The sequence below is a fragment of the Myxocyprinus asiaticus genome, chromosome 12 (genome assembly GCF_019703515.2).
Source record: "Myxocyprinus asiaticus isolate MX2 ecotype Aquarium Trade chromosome 12, UBuf_Myxa_2, whole genome shotgun sequence".
Taxonomy (NCBI): Eukaryota; Metazoa; Chordata; class Actinopteri; order Cypriniformes; family Catostomidae; genus Myxocyprinus; species Myxocyprinus asiaticus.
In genome coordinates, this window is record NC_059355.1 from 7794622 (window position 1) to 7820930 (window position 26309).

Consider the following 26309-nt stretch of genomic DNA (forward strand, 5'->3'; position numbering starts at 1 on the left):
TAAACTCTTGTTTTAGTGCAGCAGTTGATTGACAGGTGAGAGGAGGCGCTTTGCTGCTGCCGGTACGCATTCAAAATGGATTACCATTTACACCTCAAATGTGATGCGGTCACAGGCGATTTTGACCATATTCGTATATGTTTTTTGTGATCCGATCACAAAATGTTTTAGACCCTGTATTTAGCGCTGACCACATGTGATCTGATCAACAAAAACACATCTTAATACTAGGTGGAAACAGGGTCTTTTAATTCTTATAATCAGATTACATTTACTGACCTTTAATTAAGTTAATTACTTTTGAGTACATTACCCAGGTAAAAAAAACTTTAAAACTAGCAAAGAGAAAGACAACTCAGACAAACTCATTTCTACTATTTACAAAAACGTTTATTTTTTTCATGTTTTGTTTTTGCTGATTGTGTGTGTATGAGAGAGAGAGAGAGAGAGAGAGCATATTTATACCCACCCTTCATCTGAGAAGCTTCTACAGCTTTCTTGCAGGAACTAGGATTCCTGTTCATATGAGATCTGAAGCGGGAACGATAGACTCCACTGTCCATCCCACTCACATCCCTACCCCTCTTGGGTTGTGATCGGGTGCTGGAGCAACAATCGTCTGGAGAGCGTGACCTGGATCGGTCACTGCTGCCTCCGTAGGAGTATGAAGAGCGTGACCGAGAAGCTAAGCGTGGTGATCTGGACCAAGAGTGAGGTTTTAAGAGATATAATGAGCTACTGTTTGACGATTCTCTATATGGAAATAAAAAGAAGATGAGATCATGTTTAGATCATACCAAACTGGTCAAATCAAAACCGTGCAACTTATAAAAATACAGCAATACAAATTAAACTTTTCTTCAGTCTGCGCTGCTGCCTGAACAATTTCTCCTTGGACCTAGTTGAGGAGAGGTTGGCTTTGTTTGGCTGAGGGCCAGGAGCCATCCAGGGAGCCTGTACATTAGGTGAGACTGATGCATGGACAGGTGACTGAATGTTGTACAAATGGGGAGGAAACTGCATGGGATACTGCTGAGGAGCGACACTAGGTGGCTGAGGCACCAGCACTTGGGCTCCTGCAGTTCTGTAAATCCCATCGATGCCTCCGGTTCCGTTGATGAAATTATTCACCTTCTGGTTTGGAAAGAATCATAACATTTCTTAAACCCTTCTAAAAGGTGAAGACACAGGAGAAGCAATCAAAAGAGCAATAGGGTTCAAGATCTTACCTGACACAACTTGTTAGCAGTCAGAGAATCAGGGGAAACATATGACTGTTTGCAAGTGAAGCAAACGTGTTCATCAGACTCCAGCAAATACATTTGTATACCTGTGGTCAAAAGATTGTGTATGCTTTCAAATGTCCAACAGACTCTTTCAGAATAATATTTACTTGCACAGACTCCCTCACATTCGTCACAGTAGCTGTTTCTGCAGCAGGGGATGACCAGAGCATCAGTCATGAGTTCTTGGCAGATCAGACACAGCAACTCATTAGGCACCAGGTCTTCTTGCTTTGAGGATGAAGGTTCATCCTGGGGCAAGAACGGTGGCCTCTCTTTCTTACCATTAGCATAGGCCTCACTAAAGAAAGCAATATACTCAACCAAATGGACATTTTTCATTCATTGTGAGATCAGTCTACAGCTCAGCATTCAACACCATAGTGCCCTCCAAGCTTGATGTGAAACTCCAGGCTCTGGGCTTAAACAGCTCACTGTGCAGCTGGATCCTGGACTTCCTTTCAAGCAGACGCCAGGTGGTTAGAATGGGCAGCAACATCTCCTCATCACTGATCCTCAACACTGGAGCCCCACAGGGCTGTGTTCTCAGCCCACTCCTGTATTCCTTGTACACACATGACTGTGTGGCACCACATAGCTCCAATGCCATCATTAAGTTTGCTGATGACACGACGGTGGTAGGTCTGATCACTGAAAATGATGAAACAGCCTACAGAGAGGAGGTGCACACGCTGACACGCTGGTGTTAGGAGCACAACCTCTCCCTCAAGGTCAGCAAGACAAATGAGCTTGTGGTGGACTTCAGGAGAAAAGACAGAGAACACAGTCCCATCACCATCAATGGAGCACTGGTGGAGAGAGTCAGCAGCTTCAAGTTCCTCGGTGTCCACATCACTGAGGAACTCAGATGGTCCGTCCACACTGAGGCCATTGTGAAGAAGGCTCACCAGTGCCTCTTCTTCCTGAGATGGCTGAGGAAGTTTGGAATGAACCGCCACATCCTCACGAGGTTCTACACCAGCACTGTAGAGAGCATCCTGACTGGCTGCATCACTGCCTGGTACGCCAACAGCACCGCTCTCAACCGCAAAGCCCTGCAAAGGGTGGTGCGAACTGCCAGACACATCATCGGAGGTGAGCTTCCCTCCCTCCAGGACATCTATACCAGGCGGTGTGTGAAAAAAGCTCGGAGGATCATCAGAGACTCCAGCTACCCGGTATCACTGCTACCATCAGGCAGGTGGTATCGCAGCATCAGGACCCGCACCAGCCAACTTCATGACAGCTTCTTCCCCCAAGCAATCAGACTTTTGAACTCTTGATCTCTCATGATCAAAATACATCAGCACTGCACTTTATTAATCTTATTATTTCACACTGGACTGTCATAATTAACAACACACTGGCAACTGACTATCAACCAACAGCCTGAATGTCAATACAGTACAATACAACCAACTGTATATTTTATATATACTATTTTTATTGTATAATGTGTATTCTATATTGTATGTATTGTATACTGTACATTGTATATTATTATTTGTGTATTGTGTTGCGTGTAATTATGTGTATATTAGATATGTAAATTGTGTTGTGTAAATCTGATGTTTATTGTAAATTGGTATAGGTCTTATCACTGTCATGTTGCTCGGAACTGCACCCAAGACTTTCACCCACTATTGCACTTGTGTATATGATTGTGTGACAAAAGTGATTTGATTTGATCATTTCTTTGACCAAATAATTAAGGGACATTTTTAAAATGTGAAACTATTCTACCAGCACCATAGTGTAGTTTGCACAATACTTACGCATTAATAATGCGGATGGCAAATTGTCCACCATTGGTGCACATGACTCCCTCTTGGTTTGGGTCATCTACCTCCACCAGGAAATTGTGTGGAATACCTCATACCTGAACATTTCTTTGCTTGTTTACTGCCATCAAATTTTGGGGCCTATGAATGCATGGGTGATATTAACGGTTTCATTTCTTTGACCAAATAAGCATACTAATAGGTAAAAAATCTGTTAACAAAAGCAGACTGTTATCGTGTATTTGATTAAGTTCACAACAATTTCCAGCTGTAGTACACTGTAAAAAAATAAAAAATAAAATTTGTACCAATACATTTTTTCCCTGTATTTCAGAATGACAGGAAAATTTTATTAAAATTACAAAAATAAACTGTTTATCGAAATGTGTCACGTGATTTAACAAAAAAATTCTGTATGAATGGAATACATTAAATATCTGTTTTTTTTTAACAGCTTTTAAATGACAATTTTAACAAAACTTACCGTAAAAATAAAGTAGGCTATTCTTTATTGACAAAAGTAGCATCGTTTTCTCTAATTTTACAAAAAATTGCTTTTGTTATGGCGATATATCACTGTCAAATACATAAAAATACTGTTAATAATACATTTAAAAATGTATAATTGCAAGAAAATATGACTAAAGAAAGAAATATTTTGCCATTTTGCATAACTTAACCACTACTTTACATAAACTGAAAAAACACAGGTATTGACTCCTACGAGACAGTTAAAAACGAAATGTTATCAGATTTTGACACTTTATCACTACATTTGTATTCATTTAAATATTTTATTGTTAAATAAGTGCATTTCGTGTAATAAAAACCTGTGTAAAACCATAGAGTTAAATTGAAGTTAAGAACTTTGTTTTACGCTTCCTTACATTTATATGTCATGTAAATCAAGCATAAATGACCCATCACTACATTCCCCTATCACTATCATTAAAAAGGATTTGGCCTGAATGAATAAAATGAACTTAAGGTGTATTGAAAGAATAAATTAAAATTTTTATGTGATGTGCAAAGCAAGTACATTAAAAAATTTAAAATATTGAGCTGGAACAGACACCTTTATTGTCATGCATATTCATTTGGACATATCTACTTATTTATTGTACCATATGCGAAAAAATTGGTTAGCATGTATTTAAGGTTTCTATGCATGTAGCTTCTAATTAGAGGACATTTATTTTGGAGAAGGCATATACTTCTGTTCAAACACATGCTATCTCTGAGCGTGCACTTTTCCTCCATCAAGATGTTTGCTGCTGTCCGAGTGGATTCAAAATAAGTCATTTCAAGTTCAATCATAACTTCTGTTATTATTTTTGTTATACGGGCACTACACAAATATTAAATTAAGATGTATTTACATAAATATCCCAAACAGTACTTAATGTTGGAAGGAGACATACAGCAAGTTGCTGGTTTAGGTAACTGAAGTAACCTCTTACTTTCACTTCAGTTTAATGATGATATTTTAGGATATGTAGAATACAATATGAACAGCAACAGTTATCTAAAGAGCGTTTTGTCCGTCTACAGGATATTATTTTATATGATGCAGCGTGTACTTAACTTAAGCAGCTCCTCGGTGGATCGACAGAGGTACAATTTCTAAATTTTACAAGCATTTTAACATTGAGGAATTTTTGTTTAGTGGAGTTAGCCTGTGATTCTTTAGATTAAATTAAGTTTTAATTAATTTTATTTAGTTTTAATTACTGTTGTGTAATTTAACTGATAGACATGCTATTTGTTTTTCTCCCCATTCTAAAGAATATTGAGAGTGTAAAGGACTTGTTTGGACTAATTGTTTAATATTGTTCTGTGGTTCAACAGACCTTGATTTCACACAGAATAATTTGAGCCTGTCCCAAACTTAAAGGGATAGTTCACTCAAAAATATAACCTCTCTCATTTACTGACCCTCATGTCATCCCAGATGTGTATGACTTTCTTTCTTCTGCAGAACACAAATTAAGATTTTTAGAAGAATGTCTCCGCTCTCTCGGTTCAGACAATGCAAGAGAAAGGATACCAAAATTTTAAAACTCCAAAAAGCAGATAAAGGCAGCATAAAAGTAATCCATAAGACTCCAGTGGTTTAATCCATGTCTTTAGGATATGATGGGTGTGGGTGAGAAACAGATCAATATTTAAATCCTTTTTTTAACTATCGCTTCAGAAGATATATATTTAACCACTGGAGTCATATAAATTAGTTCACCCAAAAATGAAAATTCTCTCATCATTTACTCACCATCATGCCATCCCAGATGTGTATTATTTATTTCTTCTGCAGAACACAAATTAAGATTTTTAAAAGAATATTTCAACTCTGTTGGCCCATTCAATTCAAGTGAATGATAAAAGTAATCCATTCGACTCGGGTGGTTTAATCAATGTCTTCTGAGGTGATCCAGTTGGTTTTGGGTGAGAACAGACCAAAATAAAACCCCTTTTTCACTGTACAGCTTGCCATTGCAATCTCTAAGCACAATCATGATTTCAAGCTCGATTACACTTCCTGGAGCTTAATGCATTTGTACAGCGCTAGATGGTGCTATAGGAACTGTAATCGAGCTTGAAATCATGATCGCCAAGGAGAGTTATAGTGAAAATTAATTATATTTTGGTCTATTCTCACCTACAATAAAACCAACTGGATCACTTCAAAAGATACAGATTTAACTACTGGAGTCATATGGATTACCTTTTATGTTGCCTTTATGTGCTTTTTGGAGCTTAGGATTTGGTCCCCATTCACTTGCATTGAATTAACCAACAGAGCTGAGATATTCTTCTAAAAATCATTGTTTGTGTTCAGCAAAAGAAAGTCATACACATCAGTAATGACATGAAAGTGAGTAAATGATGAGAGAATTTGAATTTTCAGGTGAACTATCCCTTAATGGTGAGTGTACTGAAAAGATGTATTCACATGTTATGTAACAATGTTTATGTTATAAGCCCAGACAGAATCTGTGCGCACAGAAAACTCAATTATTTAGAAGTCTGCACAGGCCTTAAAATGAAACCCGACCCATACCCGAGACCGTGTGGCCCGACCCTACCCGGCCCGAATGATACTGTCAGATTTTAAGCCCGAACCTAACGTGAAATTGCTTACTAATTTCTACTCCTAGCAAGTACTGTTGCAATAGACTATATTTTATGTAAGCATATAGGCAACATCCGTAACAGTATTGAAACAGTAAACATACACAGTTTTAACAAGGCACGGCAGCCCCTTAGTACACTAGAGCAGAAGGGAAAAAGCATTGCTTTACCATTTATGCTGAAGGGGTGGAGAATTCTGGAATCCCCTGCCTCTTCTATATATATATATATATATATATATCCTTTGAGTGATTTGTAATGAGTTATTAATCAATATTTATCCTTCTAAATATCAAATTATTTGAATGACTTCTTCAAACTTAAGAGATTTACTAGTTATAAAATGACTCTCTTTGTGCGTTTATAAGAAAAGCATCTAACACCTGTTAAAAACCTATATTTACTCTTCTAGCTGACCCTGACAGCCTAGGTCACTGGGGGTCACTCAGGCCTATTGCCTACATGACAATTCTTAGTTAAAGCATTTACTTTACTTTTCATCTTAAATCACTAGAGAATAATGATGATTATTGTCTGAACCTCTTACTGAAAGCATATCTAATCAGTATGTTTTGGGAAAGTTTTCTGGTTAGAGTTAGAAGAAGCTGTATATCTCTGTGTGTGTGTGAGTGTTTCTGTTACTCTTTTGTCACAGGACCTGACGTGAACAACTGGCACGCAGGGGAGGTGAGATGACCATCTGACGGTACAAACTGGCATCTAGTACCTCAGATTGGTGACCTCAGTGGGTCACTTTCAAATGGAGATATTCTTCTGGCTAACAGCCCATATGTGGAAATTTTCAAAGTTTATCTGTGTCTTAACCAATCAGAATCATTCAACCTGACATGATGACGTAGCTTAGTGACTTGTGTGAGAGTATAATTGCTGCTGTAATGAGAATGTATAGAGAGCGGCCTACAAACTCCTCGTGAGTGTGAAGCTGACTTCTGCTGATGAAACTGCAAACTATTCTTCAATTGATTGTATCTCTGACTCCTGGTCTTCATTCATCATATCTGGTCCTTGGGTCTTAACTGTAAAATCCTCTACAATGCGCTGAAACTTCATCTGGTGCAGAACAATCTGGAATAATATGAAACACTGCAACAGTCTCCTCTATGCAGCCTGAACTTGCTCAGACTGTTGAACCTTTGTGACAACTGTGCTAAAAACATTCTAGACTCAGCGCAAAGAATGAAACAGAGCGCAGGTGTCTCAACATGCATTTTTGAAAATCTGAAGTTCTTTTGAACTTGACATGGTGTTTAAAATATGCTGGTCCTGCACAAGACGCTGAAGAAAAAGTGAGACGCAGTGCAAATGTCAAAGACATTCTTCCAGCATGTGTTTAAACAATGGGAAAACAGAACAGATGCGTGCAAAAACACATTCGGTGTGAACGGCCCCTAACTCATCCATTCACACATGTTTGTGAGTGAGAGCACGTGTGCGAAACAAGTTCGGTAAGCCTGTTTATTTTTTACAAACCCGAACCCGAAGTCCTACTTGAAAAACTGACCTGAACCCGGCCCGAAAACCGTCGTGTTCTCGGGTCCTGTCAGGCCCGGGTCGGGTTGCAGATCTCTGACAGTTCATTTCTCATTTCTTAAATGTTCTACAAATTCCCCATCACTTGCATGTTGTTTGTGAAGTAGTTTGGCTAATTGTGTGATACTTTTAGCAACCATTAAGAGTACAGTACTCTCAGGTTCATTTAACACATTTTCCCATCCACAAAATTCTGCATATTTTCCCAAAAAATCTTCTTGGAAAGAGAAAAAATGTCTACAGATTCCGTCTGGACCTAAGCTTTCCTATCTTCAGACTATTGTGGAGGAACAAAAGCTATGAATTTGGGTTGGGAACTGAAGGGTTTTAGATCATTCACAATGTTTAGGCTGAATAATACATTTAACATGTTCAACATTTAACATTTAATAGTGTACTTTCAGGATCAATATAGTGTCCACACAATTCGAACCACTGTGCTTTGTGCACTTCCTGTGCTGCTGAGAGAAGACGCCTCAAGATTCTTCAAAACATGCGGGGTAAATTACTTTATTCACACATTTCTAAATCATTTAACCATTTTTGAAACTTCTTTCATTATTTAATTACCCTCATGCCATCCCAGATGTGTATGACTTTCATCTGCAGATCACAAACAAATATTTATAAGAGTATTTCAGCTCTGTTAGGCCATGCAATGCAAGTGAATGGGTGTCAGAACTTTGAAGCTCCAAAAAGCAGTTAAAAACAGCATAAAAGTAATCCATAAGGCTCCAGTTGTTAAATCCATGTCTTCTGAAGTGATATAATTAGTGTGAAACCAATTAATATTTAAGTCCTTTATTACTATAAATCTCCACTTTCACGTTTACATCTGAAAGCCTGTTTAGTTTCACTTTCACATCTGAAAGTGAAGATTTGTAATAAAAAAGACTTAAATATTTATCTGTTGATCTGTTTATTGTATCTGAAGATATGGAATTAACCACTACAGTCTTCTGGATTACTTTTATTCTGCTGTTTTGTGCTTTTTGGAGCTTCAAAGTTTTGGTCACCATTCACTTGCATTGTATGGACGTACAGAGCTGAGATATTCTTCTAAAATCTTAATTTGTGTTTGCAGAAGAAAGTCATACACATCTGGGATGGCATGAGGGTGAGTAAATGATGAGAAAATTTTCATTTTGGGGGGAACTATCCTTTTAAAGAAGATGATTTATATATATATATATATATATATATATATATATATATATATATATATATATATATATATATACAAAGAAACAAAGCTTTTGTCTCCCATGGAAGAAATAAAGTCATACAGGTCTGGAACAAGTGAGTAAATGATGACATCATTTTTGTGTGAACTATTCTTTTATGTAGGTGTGTATTTTGAAACAGATTTTAATAAACTGTTCTTTAATTTTGCCACTTTTTTCTATTTCTGCATTTCAGGGCTGAAAATTCAGAAGAGCCAAATGTTGGCTATTCACCAGTTGCCCTGTTAACAGCAGTCCGAGAACTCACAGATGCTGCAATTCACTACAATCTGGTCAGAAATTTCATTGTTCTTGAAAGTGAAGTCATTACCCACCTGCCCAGGCTTTTCCGATTTCTATTTACATTTGGACTGATGTATGCATTGGATCTGAGTTACCCAAAAGAGTTTAAAAGACAGGTGGCTTTATAAGGTTTTAACGTTGAAGGATGTGCAACACTAATGCAGCAGTAGACGATTTATCCTGTCACTGTCAATTTTTTTTTTTTTTTCAGTGTTGTGCCTCATGTTTGTCAATAATTGAACCTTGTCTTTTTATATTAACCCTGTGAGGGCCATGGTTGTTATATTACAACAATTATTTTGACCTAAAAAAAAATCATCTTTAAGTTTTTTTTGTTTTGTTTTTCTTTCAGACCACATTTAAATAATCAATGGGTCATGTTGGTCCGCCTCTGAATCCTATTGGCGATTAAAATGTATAAAGGTGCCGGACCATCTGACTCGAAGCTCACTCAACCCGCGAACTTTCTCGGAGCAACATAACCAGTTTTTATTGGATTGAATAGCTCAAGATTCAAGTAAGTAAAATGCCTTAAATATTTTTTTTATTATTTTTTTTTTTTTTTGGTGATTATTACAATGTGTACAACATGTAGATATTTAGCTACTGTGAAATTTGTTTAAAAAAAAATAAATTATTTTGAGCTTATTATATTTGTGTTGCTATTTTACAACACTGGTTGAGTCAGGTAACATTTTTTCATGGGTGGGGGGGCACATTGCACTTCTCACGTGTGCCCAAATGGAAAACTAATACTAATAGAGATATAATGTCTTTTGATTATTCACTAAAACTAAGTTCTAAATGTGTTTTCTTTGTTAACATTTTGAATTTAGACCTGAATTGAATAAATTACTACATTCTAGTTGTAAAAATTACATTGAACTGGCACTGGGCTTTGTTTGTTAGTCAGAAACAGTTGGGCAGAAACAGGTTCTGGAATGATTTATGTGATGGCTCTTGCATTGGAATGAATGTTTTAGCTGATGGTTGTTGCATTGGAATTAATGTTCTGGAATTATTTAGGAGTGAATAATACTATAGTTTGTGAATATTGTGTGAATAGTTTTTAAATAATTAGTACTTTTCCAATTTCAGAATGCCACCAGCAAGGAAAAGACCTGTATATAGTGTGCAGGATGTTCTTGCTATCATCCAAAACGGAGAGAGTGACTTTGAGTTGGATTCAGACGACAGTGATGCAAGTGATAGAGAAACAGATGAAGATGCCAGTGAAGTGGACAAAGAAAACCAACAACCCACTGACTGCCCAGACAATGATTATGAGGACATTGAGCTACAACCAAAGAAACCGACCATGCCCCGTGACCAGTATTGCTGGCTGAAAAGGGATTTTGTCAGTCCCAATACTGATTTTTCTGGTCCAGATGTCACGAATGGTAATGTTTCCATCCACACACCACTGGAGTACTTCCAGAGGTTCGTGTCAGAAGACATGCTTCAGGCTCTGACACAAAACACAAACGAGTACAGCTTTCAAAAGACTGGAAGATCTGTTAACACCAATAAAAAAAGAAATCAAGTAAGTGATTGGAATTTACTTGAAGATGGGCCTAGTTTAAATGTATGGAGTCAGTATGTATTGGGAGACAGCCCTGCAGTACAACCAAATTTCAGATGTGATATCATGCAACAGATTTCAAGAACTGCTGAGATCATTACATTTTGTCAACAACTTGACAGTGCCAAGTAGACAGAAAAGACAGACAAACTGTGGCTCGACTCATTCAGAGAGAAGTGTCTGCAGGTTGTACCGGAAGAACACAACTCTGTGGATGAGATGATGATCCCTATCAAGGGGAAATTCAGCGGCATAAAGCAGTATCTGTGAGGAAAGCCACACCCGTGGGGGTTCAAATTATGGGTGAGAAGTGGAATCTCTGGCATGGTCTGTGATTTTGAGGTGTACCAAGGCAGTGTCAATGGACATCGAGCCAAATCTGAATTTGGATTGTCAGGGGATGTTGTGATGAAGCTTGCTTCCACGCTTCCAGAAGGGCAGAACTACAAAATCTATACAGGCAACTATTTCACCTGCATCCCATTGGTAGTTCAGCTCCTTCGTAGTGGAATTCATTACGTGGGAACAGCCAGACAGGTACACCTACCCAACTGTAACCTTGCAGACGAGAAGAGATTGAATAAGAGTGGGAGAGGAAGCTTTGACTTCAGAGTCGAGGGGAACCACAACATCTGTGCCGTCAAATGGTTTGACAACAGGGTGGTGACACTTGTGTCATCCTTTGCTGGCCAGAACCTGTGCAGAAAATTAAACACTGGGACAAAGCCACCAAAAACTACATTGAAGTTGAGAGGCCTTACATTGTGGAAACTTACAACAAATTCATGGGAGGTGTGGATTTATTGGATTCATTTGCTGCCAAATATAAGTTCCGCATAAAATCGAAACGGTGGTACCTGTACATCTTCTGGCACACCATTATTCTCGCTTGGATCAACGCCTGGCTCCTCTACAAGCAAGACTGCAAAGCGCTCAAGTTTTTGCCAAAAGAGATGCTGAACAGGAGACAGTTTTAGGCAGAACTAGCAGATTCTCTTATCCTGGTGAGAATACATTTCTGCTATTTACTGTTTGTAATAAGTTTAATATTTTACTGTTTATAACATATCTGACTTGTATCTAAATGTATTTTTGACATCTTAATTGATTCTGTTCTAATCCAATTCAGGTGAACACAACTCCAATTAAACCAAAGAGAGGGCGACCATCTTCAGCCGGTGGCAGCCCAGTAACACAGACGGTGACATCAAGGAGCACTTTGAATGCTCACAAGAGACCATCCTCAGATGGGAGTGAACCAAACGGGACCCCAGCTAAGAGGCCATCTGCAAACCCCCCCGGTGGACGTGCGCAGGGACATGGTTGCACATTTACCAGTGAAGACAACGAGGACGCTGCAGACTCTGCAAAACTGGCTACACCAATACTCTATGCCACAAGTTCAATGTTCGTCTTTGTTTTTCGGAGGACAAGAACTGTCTTTGGGACTACCATACCTGAACTTTGGGACTACCATATCTGAACTTTGGGACTAAGTCTAAGTTCAGTTTTGTAAAAAAAAAAATGTTTCCTGTTTTCCTATATTTTTTATTAATAAATAACAATTCATAAAAAATATGACCGTTGTGTGATTATTATTCATGATATATACAGTTATGGGGCTACATAAGCAATCAACTGTAAAAATGAACACTTCTGTATATTTGTTCAAAAACAATTCTGCATCAAAGGCCTCCTACAACAACATCTGAAAGGTAAAAAAACAAATTTGCTCATTTATTTTAAAATTTGGCCTTCACAGGGTTAAATATGTTTACTACATGCAGTTTGCTTATTAAAAAAAAAAAAAAACTATGTTTAAATTGCAAAATTTTCACATTTGAGTTAAGGAAACTAAAAAAAAAAAAAAAAAAAGGCAGTTGTAAAACATTTTTAAGTAATACTAGCACATTTCAAGTCACCTAAAATTATATAGTTTAATTATTAAGTTAACATGACTTAAAAAAATAAGTTAATACAAAGCATATTCATGATTTCAAAAACATACATATTTTTTAAGTTGTATAAATATATTAAGTTTGCAGAACTTTACATTTTGAGTTGTGGTTAATTAAAATAAACATTAGTAATTGCATATTTTGATTGGACCAAAATCATTTCTTTTCATTTTCATTTCAGAAAAACAATTTATGCATACTTGAGACTTAAATTTTGATACTTGTAAAAGTAAAGGCAGTCAGTTGCCTCAAATGTTTTAAGTTAGTAGAACTTATATGGGTTTAGTGTTTTTAAACCCTCCAAAAATTGGCCCCATTTACTTCCATTATAAGTGCCTCACTTAAAGAAAAGGAAGGACGAGTCAAAATAGTTTTGTGGTAATCAACACTGACACAAATGCTTTCGACTGAGCTTAACTTGTATTGAACCTGTAATATTCCCTTAACTAACACCATTCATTCAAGTTAAATGAACACTATTCATTCAAGTTAAAAGAACACCATTCATTTAAGTTAAAAGAACACCAATCATTCATGTTAAACGAACACCATTCATTCATGTTAAACGAACACCATTCATTCAAGTTAGTTTTACGTGGTCCGTTTTATTGGGTTTAAATTGATTTGTTAAGAGAACTTGTTTCAATCACTTGGAACCACATGATTGAATCATGTTCAGCCAAAGTGCTATTTTTTTATTTTAGTTTTAGTTTTAGTTTTTTGTAATGTTTAAATGTTCATATGTTACATTGCAGGCTAATTCTGCTTTTATTATTATTTTAAATATATGTGTGTGTGTGTGTGTGTGTGTGTGTGTGTGTGTGATATCATGTTTTAATTCATATTATGTTAAGGAAAAAAGGCCATAGTATTTTTTTTCAGGGGCAGAAAACAAAAGCTGTTGTTCCCAGAGCAAAAACATTTTAGAGATTTGTTTGTCAGCTTTAAAAAATGATGAACCATTGAAAAAATTAACAAAAGTGTTAAGTGTGGAAAATATGCTTAAGCGTTTAAAGCCATTGCTAATGAGTTCTTGTAATATGCTGAACAAAAGAATTTGTATGTTTTTGAGAATAATAATAAATACATTAAAAAAAGAATCAATGAGTTGTGGTGTATTTTTTAATTAGTATTTTGGGGGGGCGGTGGGGGGGGCAACTGCTGCAAAAATTTCAATATTTCAGTGATTTTAAAGTATTATGCAGACAAATCTTATCCTGCTTCAACAAGATAATTAGTTTTTTGCTGTTTATATTTTTTAAATGAAGAATGACACAATGCAAAAGTACAGTTAACCTACATTTAGAGAAAGAAAATGCATTTATTTTGACAGTTTATTAATGTATTTAAAAAAAAAAAAATACATTTGACAGATTTTTTTTTGCAACACATCTGACAGTTAATTTAAAACTGCGCTCATGAACACATTTTGTGGGGTCTTTAAAATGAAGAGCTATGACATCTTTAAACTAGACAAACTAAAGCTTTTAAAGTTAATACGCATGAAAACCTAAAAAACCTAACAACCAATTGCTAGTACTGATACTTTGTTTGCTTTGTGGGCCCTGGTAGTTTGCCTATAGGGAGGACATCATTAGCTGTGCTTCCATCAAAGTTGCAAATTTAATTTATGCGAAAAACCATATTATCGCAAAAACAATGTGGGAACAAAGCTGCGTTTTCATTCAAGGGTGTTCAAAAGGATGAAATCGTCACTTCTGGGGGAACTGTAGCAACTGTGAGTGTTCTATTAATAAAATACTGAAAACGCAGACAAAACATTGTAAAGAACTTTGTCTCATGTTTGGGAGCGACAGTGCGTCACACACTTCTGAGCACTATATATGTGCGTTCCTCCATCCTTATGACTATACCATGCGGATCTATAAGATATTTTTCAAAAGTGTCTATAAACCTTCTTTTCCGTACAGTTCAAGTTTGTTTTCAACTTATTTGCTCTTCAATTTCTTTGTTGGCTTTGGATTTTCTGGACATCGTTATCTCAGGATGACCAGAGCAACATTTCAGATGCGATGATTGGCCCGCTGGTTAGTCCAGTAACGAACGAGTTTTTCAGTCACATGACCTTTTTGAGCATCTTTTATTCCTAACAAATTCAATAGGAGTTTATTTATTAAACGTGTTTCCATCCACCTCAAGCGAGCGTATAATTTTGTTATGCACATTTTGGAGATTTATTCGCATCTTGGTGTTTCCATCCAGCAGTTTTTATGCAATATACCAAAATGCGTATAAAAAACATTGATGGAAACATAGGTAATAAGGTGTAACACCACTGAGAGAAGAGCGTGTCTGTCAATAACAAGTAAATACACCGATCAGCCATAACATTAAAACCACCTGCCTAATATTGTGTAAGCCCCCTCATGCCGCCAAAACAGCGCCAACCCACATCTCGGAATAGCATTCTGAGATTATATTCTTCTCACCACAATTGTACAGAGCGGTTATCTGAGTTACTGTAGACTTGTCAGTTTGAACCAGGCTGGACATTCTCTGTTGACTTCTCTCATCAACAAGGCATTTCCGTGCATAGAACTGCCACTCACTGGATGTTTTTTGTTTTTGACACCATTCTGAGTAAATTCCAGGAGATCAGCAGTTACAGAAATACTCAAACCAGCCCATCTGGCACCAACAATCATCCATGCGATAATCTAATCAGCCAATCATGTGGCAGCAGTGCAGTGCATAAAATCAAGCAAATATGGGTCAGGAGCTTCAGTTAATGTTCACATCAATCATCAGAATGAGGAAAAAAAATTATCTCAGTGATTTGGACCGTGGCATGATTGATGATGCCAGTTATTGAATTAAACATGTGAATTTACATATGTACATGAGATATGTATTTACATTATTGCACTATGGGGGAGTCCTGAAGGCAGTTTAATTGTTCATGTTATAAATGGCCTGAGGGTAAAAACTGTTCTTGTGCCCGGTTGTCCTGGCGCTGAGTGCTCTGTAGCGCCGGCCAGAGGGCAGCAGTTCAAAGAGGGAGTGGGCAGGGTGTGTAGGGTCCAGAGTGATTCTACCTGCATGTTTCCTCACTCTGGAGATGTACAGGTCTTGGAGGGTTGGCAGGGGGACACCAATAATCCTCTCAGCAGTCCTGACTCTCCGTTGTAGTTTCCTTCTGTCTGATTTGGTGGCTGAACCAAACCAGACAGTTATAGATGTACACAGGACAGATTCAATGACAGCCGAGTAGAACTGTGTCAGCAGCTCCAGTGGCAGGTTGAACTTCCTCAGCTGGTGAAGGAAGTACAACTTCTGCTGAGCCTTCTTCACAATGGAGTCTATGTGGGTGTCCCACTTCAGGTCCTGAGAGACGTAAGATGCCATTAGCCACATAATAATCGCTCTTCACTGTGAACTACAGCCCTAAATTGAAAATTCAGCTGTCTAGATTTTTAAAGATTAGGATATAAAAAGTAAACAAAGAACCGTACTGAATAACAGTATTTTCGAGCGAAATTCTTGACTATAATATGCAAAAATAAATTTCTCTGGGACGTCAGGAAACCCTCTCTCAGAGTGGATGAGAGAACCAACTTTATTCGAACTAACTATTTAGGTAAGACAACTGCACTTACTGTACAATTTAAAATTAGATTTAACATTTGTTACATTATATGATTACTTTGCACTATATGTTTCAATTATATTCTTGTGCTTTACGGACAGATTAGAGTTTGTCCAGAGACTCAAACTTGAAGTTTAATTTGATGTCCATAATGGCTGTGTGAGTAACTGCAGCTGCTGTAACATTTCCATTACATAATTTATAAATATATACACTACCATGCAAAAGTTTGGACACACCCACTCATTCTTTATAAGTATTGTTTTCTGCATTTTACTAAATAGTCATCAAAACTAGTAAAAACACAAATGGAAGTACTGGAATTATGAAGTGACCAAAGGATTTTTAAATCATGAGAAACATAAATTCAGTCAGGAGTGTCTAAACTTTTGACTGTAGAGAATGTGTGTATATTTTCTTTTCTTTCTTTCTTTCTTTCTTTCTTTCTCAGGTGAATACAATATGTTGCATTGACACTGGAGAATACCTTTTATCTGGATCAGATGATGCCAATTTGATCATCACAAACCCTTACAGCAGAAAGGTGAATTGACAAATTCAGCCCTGGGCTGCTCTGATAGCTCAGTTATCATATATGACAGGAGGATGCTAGGAACCATATCTACAGCCATATCAAAAATGAAAATAGGTGTGGGTGAGAAACAGAACAATATTTAAGTCCTTTTTTACTCTAAATCTCCACTTTAACTTTCACTTTCAGATGTGAAAGTGAAACTAAACAGGCACCACATGTGACTTTCAGATGTTCGTTTTGTGCCTCCTCACCTTGCTGGAAGGTCTTGTCGTGTGACATCATTGTGTTACAGACCCTAAAGATGACCAGGCTTCTAAGGGTAATGAGGTAATATTGAGCTAGAGGATTTCTTGCTTCCTAGTATAATAGTATAAATGTGGCACATTTGCAAATATCTATTTGATAGGCATATGTTGTTCTGAATGTATATTCTGTTGTGAAATTATCATTGAATATTCCGTGTTCAGTACAAGTTAAGCTCAATCAGTAGCATTCGTAGCATAATATTGATTACCACACAAAAAATTATTTGGACTCATCCCTCCTTTTCTTTCAAAAAGCAAAAGTTACAGTGAGGCACTTACAATGGAAGTGAATGGGGCCAATTTTTGGAGGGTTTAAAGGCGGAAATGTGAAGCTTATAATTTTATAAAAGCACTTACATTAATTCTTCTGTTAAAACTCATGTATTATTTTAGCCGTAAAGTTGTTTAAATCGTAATTTTTACAGTCAATTTAGGGTTTTAGTCGTAACATCATCATGGCAACAAAGTTGTCAAATTGGCTATAACTTTACACAGAAAAGGTTAGTGAGCGATTTTATCACACTGCTATCATGTTAACACACATTGTTTACATCTTGTGGCTACTGAGTATTTTAATGTTTACGGAACAACCTTATTCACTTCCATTGTAAGTGCCTCACTGGAACCCAAATTTTTGCTTTTTAAAAAAAAATTTTTTTTTTTTTTTTTTTTTTGTGGTAATCAATATTATGCCACAAATTCTGTCGATTGAGCTTAACTTGTAATGAACCCAGAATATTTCTTTACGCACCATTTGCCATTAAATACAGTGTTACCTCTTACATATACAAACACATATACAATCTCTTATTCTGTGTGAGGAATACACTTTGCCAGGGGCTTTTGCATTTGTTTTTTCAGAATGCTTAGTCTGTGCTCAGCTGTGCGAGTTGGGTGGGGCTTGCATGCCTTTCCCAAAACAGGCTGAATGTTAGCTTCAGTCACATTTCACTTCCGTTGCATCTTTTTTGCATCGAACTGAGAATGTCACTCCCTAACATTATGCCTAACATCTCCTTTTGTGTACCATGGAAGACAGAAAACCATATTAGTTTGAAACGACATGAGGGTGAGTAAATAATGACGTTTAAAACAACAAAAACATAGCACTATTTTACGTTTAAATAATTCTAGTTTTCTTTAAACAATATAAGTGAAGAACGCCTTTGTATCAGTGGGTTCATGATGTCAGTGATTCAGTTGCTGTGTGGTGACTGACTGACCATTCGTCTGTGATGTTACCAACAGCTGCTGCACCCCCCTGTGAAGCGCCTGAGACTGAGAGGTGATTGGTCGGACACGGGTCTTAGAGCACGCCCAGAGAGTGAGAGGGAACGGCATGTATTCACCCATCCCACTCGTTCCGAATGCCCTCAAATGTAAACAACAACATTATTAGGGCTATCTGGGTGTCTTTGTGTACGTTAATGAACATCTGGCTTCTTTTTGACTATAAGCACTTTGTGATGTGAAATGTCTCCATCTCTCTGGCCTGATCAGGAGAGCCCAGCTCAAATACATTGCTTATGCAGAGAATGTCAGTCATGTTGTCCAGGTGGTACGAGGAAGCTCAGAATAACAGACATCAACCCCAGTCATGCACAAGAGGTGCGATTCATGTATACTTGCCATTTTAATCCACTTTCACTCTGGAGATCTGAAGGAAACATTTTTCAATCAGAAAATATACAGTATGTAAGACATATGTCTGTTGTAAAAAAGATAGTTAGGCCTTTTTTTAAAGCATATGCATATCTTTCAGGAAGTGCCCAAACAGCTTCTGAATTAACCCAAGCTGAGACTAATGCAGTGACGCAGACCCAGTTACAGGAAACGGCAGATCACTGGCCTTTTACTTTCCAGGGTACAGTACATTTGGACTCTCTAGTAATATCTGTGTCAACTGCTATTTTTAGTAGTAAAAATATGATAATAGTTACAGTCAGTGTTGTTACTTAACATCTTAATGCCCACATTTTATGGCTTACCATTTCAACCATGTTTTAAAGAATTAATGATTATTACCCATGATTCCAGATGTGAGGGTCACTTCAGAGTCGGTCCGCAGTACCTCAGCAGAGCCTGTTCTTCAACTGCACTACAGTCCAGAAGGCACCTCCACCAGCACCATCAAACTACCCATCACTAGAGTGTATTTACTGCATCTCTGTTTGGGTTAGGGGCTCTGTATATCTTTGCTGACGGTTTGGAGCTACCGCCCATTCGGCATGCAGGTATATCCTTTTTAGTTTCCAGGTGAAATGTCCACAGGGTGGCGCCAAAAGCAAGTTGTACTTTTAGTTATAAATGATGTAATAAAGTCAACAGGAATGTATATTTTATTAACCCTACCCCAACCCAAACCCCAACCCCCAACCTAACATCAGTAAAAATTTCATTTTAGAGCAGAAATGCATCCTTCGAATCGGGCTCACCACTGTATACGTGAACGCGATTACTTCTTGATTTACATGGGACCAGAGACCGTGACTTGGAGATTGCTTGCACAACACGCTATGAGTGTTAGGTAAGTTACTCAAAAACTGCAATCCACTATGTATTACTAGTTACTTAAAATGTAATCAGATTACATTACTAATTACTTATTGGGAAAGGTAATCACATTACTAATTTACTTTTAAGTTACTTTTTGAAACAATTTTTAATGAAACATTTTTGTTTTACAGCTCAATGAATTCAAAACAATATTTATATTTCCTCATTGTTCGTTGCGGCATTCAAGTCACACACTCAATAGAGACAGAGCAATATATCGGTTTTACCGTTTAATCTGAGCCGATAGTTGAATTTTGAAAGTAACGGTTATCAGCAAAAATCTATGCAGATAGTTTTTTTCCTCTGTGTTTTTTGTGTGTGCTCCACATTTCTGTGGCCAGCACTGGAGGATTCTACAGTTAGAATGGCGTAACTCTACAGTTAAACCGTGGCAGGTGAAATAAAAACAATTACTGACACCTCGTGGGGATTTGCTTTATCTAAATCTTTCATCATTGACAATATTTATCCATATTTTCATTCTCACTCCAATGCATATTTTGTTATTTTGATTCTAAATTGAAGCAAGAACATGCAAATAAAAGTGTGACTACATGGAAACATGCCCTGTCTGCACATACATTGTGTCTCCAACTTCATATCTTGTGAATAATAATAAACCTTATTCCTCATTAAACCTTATCTGGTGAAATATATATGCACAAAACTCTTCATCTGGAGAATATATAGGCTATGAAAAGCATCATTTTGTAAATACTTAAATACAGGGCATCTTAACAGAGCCAAGTGTCTGTCATTTCTATATAAGAGTTTTCCGGCTTGTTAATAATTAAAAGTCCTGCTTTATGAACCAAATATTTGTTTTTCTGCTTATTATTGGGATTTTGGTTGCGCTATAAACTGCATTTGGGATTTAAATAATGTTGGACTCTTGTAGTCTGTGCCCGTCATAGTGAAGAAAGACTAAGGATTTTTTTTTGTACATTCTATAAATTGATTTAAAAATCAATTTTTATTGACTGATTAATCAGTTATCACCACCTTAGTTATCGGTATCGGCAAAATCGGTAGACCTCTAACACTCAGTACCACATGTTTCACCCTTACTACACTATATGGCCAAAAGTTTGTGGACACCCCCTTCTAATTAACGAATTTGGTTACTCCATTAAATCCAGTAAAGAAAAATCTGAATGTTTCTTTATGTAATGGCTTGGGCTTTGTGTGCTTCCAAATTTGTGGCAACTGTTTGGGGATTGCCCTTTTCTGTTCTAGCATGACAATGACCCTGTGAACAAAAGTGAGGTCCATAAAGAAATGTTTTACTGTGTCTGGTGTGGAAGAAATTGACTGGCCTGCACAAAGCCCAGACCTGAACCCCACTGATCACATTTGGGGTGAACTGGAACAGCAACTGTAAGTCAGGCCCCATCGACCAACATCAGTTCCTGACCTCACTGATAGCCTTGTGTCTGAATGAGAGCAAATCCCTGCAGCCATGTTACTACATACAGTATAGTGGAAAGCCTTCCCAAAAGAGTGGAAGCTGTTATTACAGCAAAGGGGGAAATTGATGCCTAAGGTTTTGAAATCAAATGTTCATCAAGCACATATGGTGTCCACAAACTTTTGGCCATAGAGTGTATTACTCTTTAGTGACTCTTCAGCTGTCACAGAAACACAGACGTACATTTGAACATAATTCATATTTTAAATGTAATGTACTTAAAAGTAATTGACTGAATTGAAGTCAGTATCTGATCTGATTACACACATTTAAATGTAATATGTTACACTACCTTTTTTTGAATAAAAATGAATTAGATTACAGTAACTAATTACTTTGCAATTAGATTACACCCAGCACTGGCCACCAGAAAAGGTGAACATGCTTGCATTGATGTAAAGATTTCTGATGGGGATGGTGTTTGTCAGTTATTGAGAAGGATGTAGTCGACTTCGGGTTACTTGAACATTCAGAAGCAACACGTCGATTTCCTGTGTGATCATGTTAGATATATCGAATATTCATGATATAAAGTATTCGTGATGATTTTGCAGATATTCCAGTGCTTTCAATGCATTTTTTATTTGTCCAGTAAGCTTCCTAAAGATCGTGTCCTTAGACTAGATGCAAGTATGAAAACGTTAAATGTAGATGTTTTAATAGCATCTCTGATTTAAACTTCAGTACAAAACTGTTAGGATGTTCATTTTACAGTATTTCCATGAATCAGGTCAAACTGTCCATTTCAATTAAATAATTTTAAAACGGTCTCAATGTTTACGGAATTCTCTGCGTTTAGCGTTTATTATTATGTATTGTAATATTGGTGCATACTGTATAAATGAACATTATTAAATATTGCATTCATTTAGTTTTTGTATAATGATTGTACTACAATGGCTACATTGGGTGTTTGGTTGAATGTTCCTCTGATTAAAAAACACTTTTTTTTAATAATCTTTTAAATAATTTCAGAGCAAATACAAATATATCGGAGATTGAATATTGCCAACATTCTGAAAAATATCAAGATCTTTTTTTAGGTATATTGCCCAGCCTTAAACTGGTGCTCTTTCCTTGTGTCTGTATGTCTTTGACAGAAGTGATGCTGAGCCGAGCTGTGGACATTGCAGCAGAAAATGTTTCACTGGACAAGAAGGCAGCTCCACAGAACCGAGTTCCAGACAAATAGAGCCAGGTTAGGTCTCTTGGGAATGCATAGCTTGCATACTGCACTGTTGTCAAGTTCACACTCATGTTGACAAGTTTATAAACTTGTTTTCCAGTGGCTGGGGCAATGAGGGAGGACAGTGCCAGTGCTGAGGACATAAACAGACAAAACTACGCATCCACAGAGCTAATAGCAGATACACCATCATTAACACAGCCTCAACAAACAACCACCCTGCACAGAGGTTCTTATTTATGCTTTTATTAATTTACCATAGCATTACATAATATGTCTTTTAGGATTTATGTTATTTTAATGTTGTTTCTCTTCTTTTTCTGATGCCTTCAGATTAAATTTCAGCGGCTCAGTATTTGGTGAATGGGTTCTGAGGTGAATATATGCTCAAAATGTAAACAAATTCTTTAATTATTTCTAACACATACTGATATTAAACTGCAATTTCTAACAAACTCACTGGATATTAGTTTACATCATCCAATCCATGAGAACAGTTGTTGTATTAACATCTAACTCACTTATTGAGCAGCAAATCAACATAACTTACTTTCATGTCCATTTCGAAATGAACTGAGAAGCATTACTGTGTTATCTGTACTTAACCCTCAAAGCATCACATTACAAAGTGTGGTTTGAGAGACTTAAAGGGATAGTTCACCCACAAATTTAAATTATCTCACCCTCATGCCATCCCAGATGTGTATGACTTTCTTTCTTCTGCTGAACACAAATGAAGATTTTTAGAAGAATATTTCAGCTCTGTAGGTACATACAATGCAAGTGAATGGTGATCAGACCTTTGTAGCTCCAAAAATCACATAAAGGAAACATAATTTAAGTCCTTTTTTACTCTAAATCTCCACTCTCACTTTTACATCTGAAAGTGAAAGTCGAGATTTACGGTAAAAAAGGACATAAATATTGTTCTGTTTCTCACCCACACCTATTATATCACTTCTGAAGATATGGATTTAAACACTGGAGTCTTATGGATTACTTTTAGTTTTCCTTTTCTGTTTGATTTTTGGAGCTACAAAGGTCTGATCACCATTCACTTGCATTGTATGGACCTACAGAGCTAAGATATTCTTCTAAAAATATTCATTTGTTTTCTGCCGTAGAAAGAAAGTCATACACATCTGGAAAGGCATGGGGTTGGGGGGCACAACCTCGGCTAATGCACCTGTATGGTGTAACAAGCAATAGTGAGAACAAACAGACCCAAGAGCAGAGGAAGTATTTATAGGATTTATTAACAACAAATAAGAGCAGTCACTGGGCTGTGGAATGTTGAAGATTCCAGCAATGGCTGCAGCAGCAGGAAGCGATTTCCGATAGTGTACGCGCCATGGCCGCGCAAGGGGCAATCCGTGAAGAGTGTGTTCATAGGATAAGTGTGTTCATTGTGGAAGTCAGGAACAGATACGTAGAATCCTCCGTTGAACCTTAGTGAGGTACAGAACAACAGCCAGCTGAAATGGGCAATCTTACTCCTGACACGTGGGCAGAGACGAGGTATCCTCCATGGAAAACCAGCTGACACGCAGCAAAATTGAAAGGCAACTACATACCCGACACGTGGAAACCAACAGATACACGAGACAGGACCAACTAGACAGAGAGAGTGAGGTTAGTATTCAACATCAAACAACAATCTAGCAAAGATATGGAGAACACAACGAGCTTAAGAAGGGCGTGAATTAGAGGAGAATTGGTGTTGCAATCAATGTTCCCATGGAAATGCTGATCATGCATACCGGCCACGCCTGCGAGACATGAGGGAGAGAAAATGACACAAACAAAAAAAAATGGCAAACTCACTGGAGCCGTGAAACCCAGAGGACAAACTCACCGTAGCCCCCAGCTGTTGACAGAATTCTGCCCAAAAACGTGACACAAATTGGGGGCCTCTGTCAGAAACCACATCGACCGGGAGGCCATGAATGCGGAAAACGTAGTTAATGACTGCTACCACTGTCTCCCTCGTTGAAGGTAATTTGGGGAGGGGAATAAAATGAGCCGCCTTCGAGAACCAGTCCACTACAGTCAAAACGACTGTAAAATGTGTTGCCATGGGAAGGGGGGAGACCAGTTACGAAATCCATGGCTATGTTCAACCAGGATCTCAAAGGAACAGGCAGCGGCTGGAGGAGCCCGGCTGGGGGTTCACAGGATGTCTTATTAGTCGCACAAATGGGGCAAGTGGCTATGAATCGACATATGTCTTGCGCTAGAGATGGCCACCAGAATCTCTGTCTAATGAGCGTCTGGGTGCGAGTCGCCCCTGGTTGACAAGCGATGTCGGATGAGTGACCCCACTGTAGGACGTGCGTCCGGGCAGATCGCGGAACATATAACCGGCCCGCTGGGCACGTAGCGGGGGGCACGGTGTTTCATAGCACAGCACAGACTTTAGCCTCCACCTCCCAGGATACCATGCCCACCATGTAAGTGGCGGAAAGAATAGTATCTGGTGGGGCGGTGGAGGTCTCGACCTCAAAACATCGAGATAGGGAGTCGGGCTTGACATTTTTAGAGGCGATAAGACAGGACGAAATTGAATCGTGTGAAAAAAGTGCCCAGCAAGCCTGTCTAGAGTTGAGGTGTTTGCCGCTACAAATATACTCTAGGTTCTTATGATCTGTCCAGACCATGAAAGGAACCCCTGAACCCTCTAACCAATGACGCCACTCACCCAAGGCCAACCGGACAGCCAATAATTCTCAGTTGCTGACGTCGTAATTCCATTCAGCTGGTGTTAAGTGGTGCGAAAAAAGCACACGGATGCATCTTTCCATCAGAGGGATAGCACTGTGATGAAACCGCTCCGACACCAACCTCAGACGCATCCACCTCCAACGCGAACTGACTTGCAGGGTTGGGAGTAACGAGGATGGGTGCAGAAGAAAACCGCTCCTTTAATTTAGAAAACGTGGCCTCAGCTCACGGGGACCAACAAAAGTCAGTGCGTGTGGAGTTGAGGTCCATCAGAGGTGAGGAGCTGACTGTAGTTTCTTATAAATCTCTGGTAAAAAATTAGCGAACCCGAGAAACCTCTGCATTGCCTTGCGAGAATCTGGGGTTGGCCAATCAGAGACGGCTCTAACCTTAGCGGGGACCATGCACACTCCCTCGGACGAAATGATGAACCCCAGGAACAGAACCGAATGTGCATGAAAAGCGCACTTCTCCGACTTGACGAACAGCCGATTCTCTAGCAGTCTCTGAAGCATCTGCCTGACATGCTGCACATGGTCCTGGATATTCTGGGAGAAGATCAGAATATCATTACGATAGACAAACACAAAACGATCGACCATTTCTCTAAGCATGTCATTAACAAGCCCCTGGAAGACAGCGGGGTCGCTGACCAATTCGAAAGGCATAACCAAGTATTCAAAGTGCCCCCTATGGGTGTTAAAAGCCATCCTCCACTCATCTCCCTTTCTAAACCAGACAAGGTGATAAGCGTTGCATAAGTCCAACTTTGTAAAGACGGACGCTCCCTGCAAGAGTTCGAAGGCTGAGGACATCAACGGCAAAGGATAGTGATTCTTCACTGTGATGTCATTCAGCCCCCAATAATCTGTACAGGGTCTAAGCGAGCCATCCTTCTTCTCCACGAAGAAGAACCCTGCCCCTGCCAGCGACGAGGAAGGACGGATGAGTCCGGCTGCCAGAGAATCATTGATATACCTGTTCATGGCCTCCCCGAATACAGCCATCCCCAAGGCGGCGAGGTGCCAGGAAGCAGATCAATCGCACAGTCATACGGGCAATGAGGAAGGGTCGCGGCACGGGACCGGCTGAACACCACCCTCAAGTCGTGGTATGTCAGT

General features: G+C 38.3%; 1 protein-coding gene and 1 long non-coding RNA gene across 3 annotated transcripts; one reads left to right on the plus strand and one right to left on the minus strand.

Moving 5' to 3' along the window:
• Nucleotides 1–940: 940 nt before the first annotated feature.
• On the minus strand, nt 941–4366 carry LOC127449539 (E3 ubiquitin-protein ligase RBBP6-like). The gene is made up of 4 exons (XM_051713022.1): nt 4279–4366; nt 3059–3155; nt 1412–1584; nt 941–1330 (listed from the first exon to the last, which is right to left on the minus strand). The coding sequence occupies exons 1-4, from the start codon at nt 4364–4366 to the stop codon at nt 1218–1220; spliced, it is 471 nt and encodes a 156-aa protein (XP_051568982.1). The 3' UTR covers nt 941–1217.
• Nucleotides 4367–7947: 3581 nt separating this feature from the next.
• Nucleotides 7948–12320, plus strand: LOC127448836 (uncharacterized). 2 transcript variants are annotated; one of them, XR_007898593.1, is made up of 5 exons: nt 7948–8244; nt 9164–9260; nt 9623–9787; nt 10369–11856; nt 11982–12320. It is a non-coding gene; the product is annotated as an uncharacterized LOC127448836 (long non-coding RNA). The 2 variants fall into 2 exon arrangements; XR_007898592.1 differs by having other exon boundaries at nt 9164–9787.
• Nucleotides 12321–26309: the final 13989 nt, after the last annotated feature.